Below are 12,159 nucleotides of genomic sequence, written 5' to 3'. Positions count from 1 at the left end.
CTCCATTTGAGGACTTTAGTTTGAACTCTGGCAGCTTCGCTGTTTGCTGCTTTTAATATGTAATTATGTTGCAAATGCAAAGTCGAAAACGAAAACTATTTTTCAAACCGGCAGATAAGTGAATGCTATTTCTGCCCTTAGTACCTGCATAATATATTCATAAGGTAAACAAAACACCAACACATGTTCGCACAGACATTCTTATCTTTTAAAGACATTCATGCAGGTTAGCCTCAAAAATCCTAACCTGCAACTTATCTGTAATGACTGTTATACCTAACTGTGACTTCAACTAACCTAGTAGGTTCTACTAAATCTAATGAGATGGTATTTTAATGCCTCCTAAGCTTAGGACTGGGATTGCCAATTGTTATAATAACTACTACAAGCACTAAAACAATAGTATCAGAGATGCACACTCACCATTTGTAGTGCATTTAAGCACAAATAAAACTTTGACATACCGGTAATTACTGTTTTCCCTGACCTGAATTTAATCAACAGAAGGATCATAGCTTGCAAAATGTTGTTAGGTAGCCTAATTACAAAAACATGTAGTGTCAAACATTACCAGTGACCCATTCATCACCAAGATGATCAGACTGGTTGCATGCAGAGAGCAGGAAGCATGTGATTGCACTTAAAGCAATTGAAGATGGCTGAGGCACTTGTCTCTGTATTAGCTTGGCTGTCTAAATGCAGTGCATCCCCAAACAAATTGAAGGATCACTCACTGACCTGGCGTGACTTGCCGCCAGCAGCGAAAGTACTTGTACACAATTTCATGAATTAATTCTGTAAACAGCTTTACCTTTCTTACTATAAGTCCACAAAAGTGCAACTCAGACGTTGATGTCTGAATAACATGCATTTCAAGTCCCTGTGAATGTATCTGAGATTTAAGAGAAATGTGGTAAAGTTCTGTTTGTTGTCCTGCCTATGACATTATATGTTTTAATGGACAAAAACCAGATGTAGTGTGACGGGTCTTTATTAGGCTTGTCTACTTGCATCTCAATCAGTCTGGAAAACACCAGATGTAAATGGAACGTGGGATTTATTTTATTCACAGCAGGACAGTAGAGCATTAAGCGTCAGCCAACACACAGCGTAGTCTGAAACCTTTGCAGAGGATCTCAAAAGGTGAAGCCAAACATCTGGTACCACTGGATACCAGGTTACTAACTTACAAATATGTGAAATAGATTAAGCAGTTTACACGTAATAGGCAAGCTGTCTTGTCTAAGTTCACACAGCAGGCAAATGTGACTAAGATCAGATTTTTTGCCCTTAAGTGAGTGACAACCAAGTTTTTCATGGCAATCTGAACGGCCCAATTCTAGTCTTCCCCTCTCCAAAAACTAAGATTTTTGCGAGTCCCATATGTTGTACTAAATTGAATACTGATTTAATAGAATTCAAATCGTCTGCAGTCAGAACGGTCATGTCGCCTTCAATCAAACTTTCATGTCATTGACTTGATACATATGTTGTAATATTGGAATTGAGCATCAAGACCTGTTGTGTGAGCATATGTTCATTTATGCTATGTTTATGTTCCCCAAGTGTTTCGCAAGTTTCACTGGTATGTTATGGTTTCTCACTTGCAAAGGCTGGATATCAGAATGCAAGATTTGGCAGCAGTGAGTTGTGAAAAGATCTCTGTGGAATAAACTCTTGCTTTCCAGTGCATTGCATTCTGTGCACAAAAGGAAACATAAGATTCAGATTATGCATCTCTATACAACTTGTGCTAGAAGAATAATTACTGATAAGGAGCAAAAAACAAAGGACCTAATTATATCAAGTTACAAGTCTGTGGTGCTGGAGAAGGAATTAAATAACTTAGAAAATAATGTGTTCAAACAATCTTTGGGAAACAGAGGCAGGTAACTGAAATCCAGTGATAATTCAAGGAAAAGACAAGGTTAAAAGGGTGGAAGAGCTGGTGAGCCAACTGAAGCAAGATGAAGAGCCAAGCTAACAAAGGCAGAAGGGAAGACAGGATCATAAATACTCAGAGACACAGACGAGACACTGATGGAAACAGTGAAGACAATCATAGGACGAGACCAGCAAGTAAAATCAGATGCAGAGACACAAGTCAGTCTAAACTCCAAAATTTAATATCATATCACTTCAGTCGCTCAAGAGTGAGTCGGTGTGATTCAGTTTAGTGACCTGACGCAGTCTAATCATCTTTTACAGTCAGTTTATATTGTAGTTTTATTCACCTTTCGAACCAATAATAAGACATTGGTTGATACTATGTAACTTGATTAAATTAAAACAAGATCAGGGGATTGAGATTATATTTGTAATACTGAATACTTCCCCTTGACTTGATTATCTACAAGTGTACCATTGAAGTGAAATACTGTATAGTATGGATCTTATACATGTACTCAAATTTATGCTAAGTTATAAAACTTAACTTTTATCCACACAAAATGGTTATAAACAATAAGCAATAAAGAGCCAGTAGGGGATGCTGCATTAGTTTCACCCTGAAGAACTGCCAACTTAATGTGTTGGCCGAGTTTGGGCTTCCCTGTTATTCTGGGGACTTTGGCACATTGTCAGGTCCATTACGGCAAATTGGCTTCAGGGGACGGGTCAGTTGACAATCTCAGTGAATGGCAGACAGTGATTATTGACCTGTTGCAGCATGATGTCATTTTAAGTACTTAAGAGGGGCTAAACTTTGTCCCAGTCCAGAGTTGCCTGAGGAGAGAGTAATCAACTGGGTGTGGGGAAGCACACAACCAGACAGCTGAGCACCTCAATGGTGGATGTTTCTTTGTGGCTTGTTGTGAGAAGAGAGGCGATGCGTTCATTGCATACATCTAAACAGAGGTACGTTAATCTCAGGTTTTATCTTCTAAAATCAAACAGCACATCTAAAGGAAGATATCGATCCATCCAAATGAGAGGAAAGCTATTTTCTTTACTTATCTTAACCCAGAATTCTCATAAATTTGTGTTTGTGACCTTTCTTTTTATTGCAGCACCAATGGCACAATGTGCCTGAAAAATAAATAATAACCCACTTTAAATAAATAAATTGTAGCATCATTGTTTTTAAGATGGGATGACTTTTCAACACAGAGGCGGGTACACTATTAAGCATCCACCTTTATGTTTATGAAGTGATATATGAAATTAAATTGATCTTTTGATCAATCAATTTCTTATGAAAATGGTGCAAAAAAGCCACTTTATTTTGGTGCATAGCAGGATCAATATGGAGGAACAGTATCCTTCCTGATACTTAAACAATATTAAAACTTGTTATCTGCTGTATTATTTTCACTGGCTTTTATACTCTCCCTGTGGCATTTTTGTCTTCGGTGTTTTTACGTGTCTCTGTCTGTTCTTATTTCTATCACCCTTTCAAGCTCAAGTATACATGTTTGCATATTTAAGATGGGGTTTTTTTCAGTCACTGATGGGCAGCCAAAAGGCTAGCCCTGACGCGAGAAGATAGGGCTGTGGAGGATGATGAATGGGGCTGTTTGAGAATGCAACTCAGTTCACCCTCACTCGATGCTCTGTCTGTTTCCACGCAAGATGTAATGAAAGAGCAGGCAATAAAAAAAGTTAACAAAGATTCAGATTCTCAGTTTCTCAGACAATAATTGAATCCTCTGCCTAATTACTCTTTAGAGAATATCCAACAAAAATTGGACTGCCCTCTAAAAAAGAACCTGCTGTGCTTTTCATTGAGCCAGTTTTGTTTGTTTAACACATCACACACATGTGTGTGGACTCTGTCTAAAAGACTCTGCATGGAAAAACAGACACATCCAAAGCTGGGCTCAAACTAGAAGATACTGGCACGTTTAAGTACCACAGAACCAAGATGGACTCTGGGTTCATGATTAGAAATAATCGAGAGATGCACTGATTAGAATTTACTGGCTGCCAATTTCTGCTTTTCTTTGAGGTCTAATTTGGATTTTGGATCACTTCAAGTCTTAAACGTACAAAGTAATTTGTGTGATGTTAATATTAGAGGTTCCCTGTTAACCTGAAAATGGAGAGATCATGAGATTACTCCCACTTATGCATAAAGCATTAAATCTTTCTGTAAGTATCAACAGTGACCTCAGTCACAGTAATGTTGACATTAATTTAAACAAAAATGGTTCAACAACATTTTATAAAATAAGAAGAAACATGAATCATTTTAAAGAAACCTCTATAAATAGTTTTATAGAGCCAATACACTAAAAGGTCATTTGAACTAAATCGTAAAATCCAGTTGGCCAGCTGAAATGAGAAAGAGAGCAAAAAGCTTTTTTCAATCAAAATATCCAAAAACAAGTCTGGTGCTACTGTCAGTTAATTGAATAAACAAATAAATGAGCTCATTGTGGACACTGTCACATTCATAGTGCTCTCTTTGGTTCTTTTGCAACTTTTCATACATGTATACAAACACAAACCCTATTACTGCGACTCGAGAGCAGGGGCTCTCTAACCTTCTGTCCGATTGAGTTTGCAGGTCCGGCAGAAGAATATAATGAGGTTTTCACTCGGAGAAACTCAAGTTTAAAAAAGTGCAGGAGGGATGGCAGAGGGGGACGTCGGTGGGTGTGACACAGAGAAAGAAGGTGAACGAAAGAGAAAAGGCACTCACTGATAATGTATGAGCTGTCTGCTGTGCTCCATGGTGGGGGATGAGGGGTGGAGAGTGCAGCGGTGCATTTAAAAAGAAGATTATCATGTCAGAATACAGTGATACCTCACCAAACACTGATTTTTATTCGTTATAGGTCTTCCCTGCCTGCCTTGATGTTAACACCCAGAAAGAGAGAACGTCTATTGTAGCTTGTAGCTTCATATTAATTATGAGAACAGGAATTGTTTTGTATGTATTTTATAACTCTATAAACATCTTTCAGAGAGATCCACGGCGACTCTTAAAGAGCCTGCAATTGATATTTTCTCTATAGTTGTTACTATTACTCAAGAACTGTAATTAACATTTTATCATGCAGTTTATTATACTATTACACATCTTGGCAACTTCATATTTAGTGCATTGAGTTATGGTCTATTCCCTCCACAAACCGATAGTGATGGAGCCTCTCAGGGTTCTGTGTCTTGCTCAGAGACACTTCAGTAGTTAAGTGGTTGAGAAGATTGAACTTGCAATTAGGCATAAACCTGCCCTAACACCTAATCTCATCTGCACACTGTGGAAAGACAAAAAGATGGGAGCCTTCAGCAGAGACTCAGTGGAGAAACTAAACCTAGAGCTGCAGTTCCTTCTTAACTTTATGGACCGCTGTAGAGAGTCTCAGCTCATTATTCAGTTGTACGTGTTCAAAACTTTACTGTTTTGGCTCTCTCTCACTGCTCTAATAGCATCATTTTACACCTCAGCGGGCAGCTCTGTAACTTACAAAGAGGAAGAGTCTAAAATAACCCACCTTCTCAGCAGAAAAAATCAGGAAGAGATACAAATACACACCAACTTGGTAAGTATAGTTGTGCACTTTGAAGCTAAAGAGTCACTTATTTCCCTCAGAAATGGAAAAGACCACAAACATCGAGGCTTTACTGTGATATTGATCTTATACAAAGAAACAAAGGTATGTTCATTAAGGTACAAACAGTTGCTATAGATCTCAGTTTGCATCTAGGTTGATTAAATGAGCAACCACATCTTACATAAAGTGAAATGGATAATAGTCTTGGTTAATGTATAGATCTAAGTTTCATTATGGTTATTTAATTTCTCTTTGGGGTCAATAAAGTTTTTTTGAATTTGAATTGAATTTGAAAATACCTGTAAACCTGCTGTGAGATTTATTTACTTCCTCATAGAGATGCTGAATGTTGTCACTCAGAATCAATAAGTGAAACTATGAATTAAATCTTTCATTAAATGCTGTTCAGAAAGCTTTGGGATTGACATTGATGGATTAGAAAACTGGGACTGAGAAAGAAACTCAATACAACGTTCCTGTTTCATCCAATGCTCCACCAAGGTACCATCTACACAAAACAAAAAGAAATAAGCAAACATTTTTTTTGTTTTCTTCTGAGGTATAATGAATGCAACATGAGCGTTCATTAAACCTCACAAATTAGGTGCTGATAAAGATGAAAGAAACAGAGAATCCTCCCCCTCTATGACGACTGCTACAAATCTGTCAATGTGATCATTCAAAACAGCCTAGGAAAGGTAAATATATTGGAGTATGTACAAACACAAAGAAGCAAATTATTATGAAGTGGAACAATACTTTCAACTTTACTAATAAAAATCTGAAAAGTGTGGCGTGAATTTTTAAAAACAGGTTAGGAAGAATTGTATTGTCAGCCAAAAACTGTCCATTTTATTTTGTTCAGCTTTCTAATGCCCCTGTCAAAAACAAATAATTTTTCCAAATCTTTCATAATAACCGATTAGTGTCTGTTTTGATTAATAGTTCACACTCAAATCTTTCATTGTGTCTGTAAATTTACTGGGTTTAAATAGGCTTATTATTATTACTAAACTGTATTATTATGTGTTAGCTTGAAAAAATAGTAAAAGGATGCTCTGTTTTATTTTTTTACTTATTTCTTATTTATTGTTCTATCAATCAATGAAATTTTATTTGTATAGCACATTTCAGCAACAAGGCAGTTGAAAGTGCTTTACATCATAAAAACTAAAATCAACAATTGAAACATTACGTTTTTCCAAGTGCCATCATTACACATCAAAATGTTGGTTAGTTAGATAATAATTTAGATGTGATTTTGATTTACTATATTGCTGCCAGCTTGGTTAGAATTTTCCTGAATCCTGAATACAGATTTACTCCCTTTAGTCTGATATGCCTAAATGAAACCCGGTGTAACAAACTACCTGCGGACGTTACCTGGTTGATAAATAAAGTGCAGTTTGACGATCCAAAGTGGACACGCAGGGCCTGGCCTTGGCTTGACAGTATAGGCAAATGCTAAAATCGCCAGGAGTTTGGGGGACGCCATAAAAACAGACAAGAAAAAAAAATCCTTTTACTATTTTTTTAAGCTAACACGTAATAATACAGTTTAGTAATAATAATAATCAGAACTAATTTAGCTGCATAGCAAAAAATATTAAATACTGTTTCTACAAATAATAACACTCTGCTTAGGTCCCCCCTCCTTCTCTACTAGTTGGTTTGTTCCTGCAACGCACCTCTCCGCACGCGCTGTTCAGGACTTCGCGCTCCGGGTGGGTGAGTTTTGTAACGGAAGTGACGTCAGAAAGCATCATGACGAAACGCCACAAACTGTCTGGTCCGGTGCCCAAAGAAGAAAAAAGGAAAGAAAAGAGAAAAGAAGGCGAAGAAAAACGTGACAGGAGTAGAGGTATTAATACTATTGTGAGGAAATTAGCTGTTGCCTTAGTTGTTTAGAAGAGTGTAGCGTAGCAGCAAGGCTAACTAGCCAAACACGGAGCTAATCAATAGTGTTTCCAGATTGCTTTCATTCAGCTGTCAACTCAAATTACACATTTTCATATTAACACACAGGCCTAAACAGAGACACCTGGTTAAAGTGATGCATTTTGTTTGCATTAAGTTGTAACTTTGCCAAAATATTTAAAATGCTATCTTTCTAGGTCTTTCCAAGCTTTCCTTCTTGCAAAAAATTGGATCCAGAATCAGAAATGCTTTGATGGACATTTTATTTATCCCATTACATTTATTTTTTAAAATGTAACTGACAAACTAAATATTGCCAAAAATACTGTAAATGTAACTTTATTTCTTATTCTATTAGAGAATAAGAAATACAGAATAAAAACAAAATTATTTCTATATGGTTTACCCTAACACAACAAACATGGAAGAAGCTGCTCTGGTGACACCAAAGCTGAACATTGTGGGCTGCATGCAGCTCTTTATTTAACCATATAACCAGATCACTCTTATTTTCTAACATTTTCCTCACTATCTGTCGACGTCCATAAAATTCAGCTGCGTCTCACTTCTCTGGAAGTCGGTTACTGAGGGGTTAACAGTTTAATAATGTAATTGTTTCTGGGTTAAGTGTGGTGTGAAAAGAGGTAATAATCTTTTTTTTTTTCAGAGTTGACTAAGATTAAGTTTTGGCTTGCAGCCAGCCATTGCCCTGGGTTGACTGTTTAAAAAAAGCTAATTAAACCTACATGAAAGCCCTTCCTCAGGAGAAAGGAAGATTAAACATCCTAAAGAGTAGGACTAGAACAGCACAACTCAAATGAGCATAGACAATGTGATGCATGTAAATAAAGGGAATCCTGTATAATTATTTTGAAAACAATAATAACTGATTAGTGTCTGTTTTGATTAATTATCTGACATTATGATACTAGAAATAAACCACTTTTTCTGCTAAATTTATAAAGATGTGTTTAGTTAACTCCTAATTTACAAACGAATAAGAATGTTAGATGCTTTTTTAGAGTGTTACCCAGACGCTCCATTAAGACACACACATAGTCACCCCTGCGGCTGCAGCTTCCTCTTCGCCAAACTTGAATTACTAAAAACAGAACATGCGATGGTCTCGTTGCGGAGAGGGAACCAGCTGCAAGCTCATCCAAACCTCTTCCCTGTTTCTTTTATGGAACAACCCAGTGCACCACTGTCCACCCCTGCCACATGATGACATTTGGTACAACCCACTGGAGCTTCTCTGTCTGGTTTGTCACTGACTCAGTAGTACCACAGCAGCCAGCCAAACAGCATCTTGATCACAAACACACGCACAGACACACACACTCACACCAAGAGCGAAAACATAAGAAGAGTTTAGAGATAAAAGCAAAGAAATCCCTTGGCTTGTTCCTCTACTCTGCTTTTCATTGCTTTGCCTCCCTGATATGACCCTGTTCAGTCCAAGATGTGAGTATTCAGTCAGACCTCTTTATCTCTGTGCATGCATGTGTTAGTGAATGTTTGCATGGTGCGGTGTGCTTTTTAAAATTTTCTCTACATCTCCCTCAGCGCGGTAGTCCATTCAGCTTGTAGTTTTTGTTACCCCTGTATTTCTTCCTAAAAATTTTTTCCCTTATGATTATTCTTTTTATTTTTATCATTCTCATTGCATGTTCAGAACACGCACAGACAGATTAATTTTGGAGAAATCTGCTGGTAAAATATAAAGCTCTACTTAACTTATTTTGCACTGAGACAGTGTTGTTTTATGTTCCTTTACTTCCTCTACATCAGAGGTGAGAAGTAGTTGAAGTGTAACTATTTGTAACACTGCCAAGGTCAGAACCTGGTCTCAGACTGTGAAGGCTTTTGGGATCAAAACCTCTGTCAGCCTAATTTTGTCATGCTCCCACTCTTTAGTGAAGGAACAAACCTGCATTTTTGTCTGTTGTTGTTCTGCTGTAAAGTGAATGTCACCCTTAAAATCAACCCTTAATAAGATTACTTTCCCCGGCATGCAGGAGCAGCAGCTCTACTCTGTACTTTGAAGCGGATGCAGACACCACAGTCTTCTCCCAAAAGCTGTTTTTTGGAGGGGTTTTTTAGAGGATTGAGGCAAGTTCAGTGCAGACTTAACAGTGAAACAGAGATTCATATTTGGCTGTTTCAGAGTTATTTTTTGAGATGAGCATTGGTGGCATAGCTCAACATTGGACACCTCTGGATATCCTGCACAATATGAATGTTTTTGCTTCCATTTCTCTGAATCTGACAGCTTTTTTCTTCACATAACACATAAACCTTCATTATCTTTTCTCTATCTTTCTTTTGTCTCTGATGAATATCATATATTGACATTACTGCCTGTAGTTGCACTGCAAAGCCATGAGTATGGAAATTAAATTCTTTATAGCTGGCTCTTGACGCAAAGCCTGATCAGGTCCGTAGCATTGCAAAAAGGTATGGAGTAGATCAAGTCAGCAAGAAGCGTGAATGCTATGAAACAATGTTTAAATGTAGACAACCAGACTAAAAAATAATAGATCGACTTTGCAGCAGTTGCAAACAATAAACAAACTATAGTCTCGCTTGCTTGTATAATCTCAAAAAAGCACACTGTATTATTACAACAGCAACAACTAAATAATTAACACAATATGTTGATGAACTGATCAAATTAACATACTGGGGGGGTAAAATACCTGCAGAAAAGAAAATAAGGGTTCTGTTCTGCACAGTCATATAAACATATCATCAGAAAACACTTTGCACTCCTCTATTTGTAAATACATGTTGTTCAGATAAATAAAATGAGCAATACATGGAATCAGATCTAAAAAGTCTATTAAAAAATACAGAAGAACATGAAAAAACACCAAAATGACAAAAAAGTGATTCTAAGGGTGGTTCTGATGGTGAGTCCTATGGATTCTGGGGTTCTCTCCTGGTATCAGGCATACTTCTGCTGTCCAGAACCAATGATCTGAGGCTAATTGGCAGCTCCAAGTCATCCTGAGGTGACTTGGAGTGCGTGGGTTTGTCTTGTGTTTGTTGGCCCAGTAATAGACTGGTGACCTGTCCATAGGGGTGCACCGCTTCTTGTTCAGATTCTGCTGGGGGTGTCTTCATCCGCGCCTCAATCCTAAGCACGATTCAGCAGTTCTAGAGAACAGGCAGACAAAAAGTTGAAATGATCTCAATGGGCATTAACTAAAACCACTTGATGATTACTTTACCAAGTAAATCAATTGACTTAGATGTGGGTTTTTGAAGAGATGTTAATTAAACAGAAGTACTGCATTTTTAAAGATATTTTATTTTCAATTATCTGAGTAGCTGTCACATTCTCAAACATGTGAAATATCTGCTGAAATGACATCAAAGTTGAACTAAATTAAATTGATAAATAATTTAAAATGGGATTTTAGGCGCTGCATAAAAATGTCAAAAACAGGAATGGGTGAGAGAAGCTGCCCTAGCACTTTTTTTTATCTGATTGGAACATTATCCCTCCTCCAAAAAGTGTCCAGCTTCAGATTTCTACATACATTAATGGCTTGCTTTAATAATAATTTCTGAGAGTAGCAGAGAATTTAAGGGCCATCTCTCAGGGTAGTTGCTTGGTGACTGTCTCTTGGAGAAACTGCTGAGATTTTGAATAAGAAAATGTTTATTTTGTTGTTATTTGTATGATTTTGTTTCCAGTAAGATTAGGTCAGCTTTGACTTTGTGCCTGCATGAGGGATCAGTCTGGCTCCAGGCCTGTTATAAAGCAAAGTGACAGGCTGTAAGCTGTAGCAGAGGATTTATAATTCATTATGGCTGATTGAATGTGACCTCTGTGTGTCATTTAATCCAGTTTTATCAACTAAACTTAAACATCAGATTATAGTTATGTCAGTTTTATGTCTGTTTTTTAAAATATTAGCTCCAAAACATTGCCCAGAAGTAGTTAATGACCTATTTTACAACGTTCTTATGACCTGTAATAGTGATCACTACTTCCTGAAGTTTTTACATTTTGACACTTTAAAGCCACATACTAGTATACTGACATTAAGATATTCAAAGTAGCAATTGTAATGAGAAGGGAATGATAGGATTCTCATCCAAACTTTGACTAGACCATTCCAGAACATAAATGTATTTTTGATAAACAAAAACACATTTATGTTGAGCAATAAGCAGCTGAGGCTGAAATATTGCTCACCACCATCAGTGTGTGCATGAATTACTGATTTAAATGTGAAGAGCTTTGGAGTCCTCTGACTTGATAAAACACTATGTAAGTACAGGCCATTTACCATTTGGACTTTTGAAGGCAAATGGTTGAACTCATCTTTATTTAGGTTATCAGAGGTAAGAGGCTGAAAACATATGTACTGTGCACTTTTTCTGATTTTTATTTGTCAAATAGTTTCAATATTTTTCCCTTCCACTAAATAATAATCCACTACTTTGGTTTGTGTATCATAAAAAATATGCTGAAGTCCGTGGTTGTACTGAAGCACAAGGTGAAAAAGCTTAGAGTACGAACACTTTTGATCAGGCCCATGTATAATTATCAATGTCATCAAAAGGAAGATTTTCTTTTGGAACATTAAATCCAACCATCAAATTCATTTGTAAGATTATAAGGTTTTGATGGAGTTCTAAGGTTGTGCCATTTTTATTATAGAAAGCAATTTTATTGATCTTCCAAGCATAAACTATGCGATCAATACATTTCATGATTTATATGTTTTCT

At 36.9% G+C, this 12,159-nt stretch overlaps 1 protein-coding gene across 5 annotated transcripts in view; it reads left to right on the top strand.

Moving 5' to 3' along the window:
- The first annotated feature begins 2,741 nt into the window (after nt 1–2,741).
- Nucleotides 2,742–12,159, top strand: part of LOC102217935 (heterogeneous nuclear ribonucleoprotein C-like) — a 48,260-nt gene continuing 38,842 nt past the window's right edge. For 2 of the 5 annotated variants that reach the window (XM_023332827.1, XM_023332825.1), the window contains exon 1: nt 7,234–7,359. In XM_023332827.1, the coding sequence (XP_023188595.1) occupies nt 7,263–7,359 (97 nt within the window). In that variant the 5' untranslated portion in view covers nt 7,234–7,262. The other 3 variants (XM_023332828.1, XM_023332829.1, XM_023332826.1) reach the window with 3 other exon arrangements.

Source organism: Xiphophorus maculatus, chromosome 4, assembly GCF_002775205.1.
Source record: "Xiphophorus maculatus strain JP 163 A chromosome 4, X_maculatus-5.0-male, whole genome shotgun sequence".
Taxonomy (NCBI): Eukaryota; Metazoa; Chordata; class Actinopteri; order Cyprinodontiformes; family Poeciliidae; genus Xiphophorus; species Xiphophorus maculatus.
This window is presented reverse-complemented; position numbering and strand designations above follow the sequence as displayed.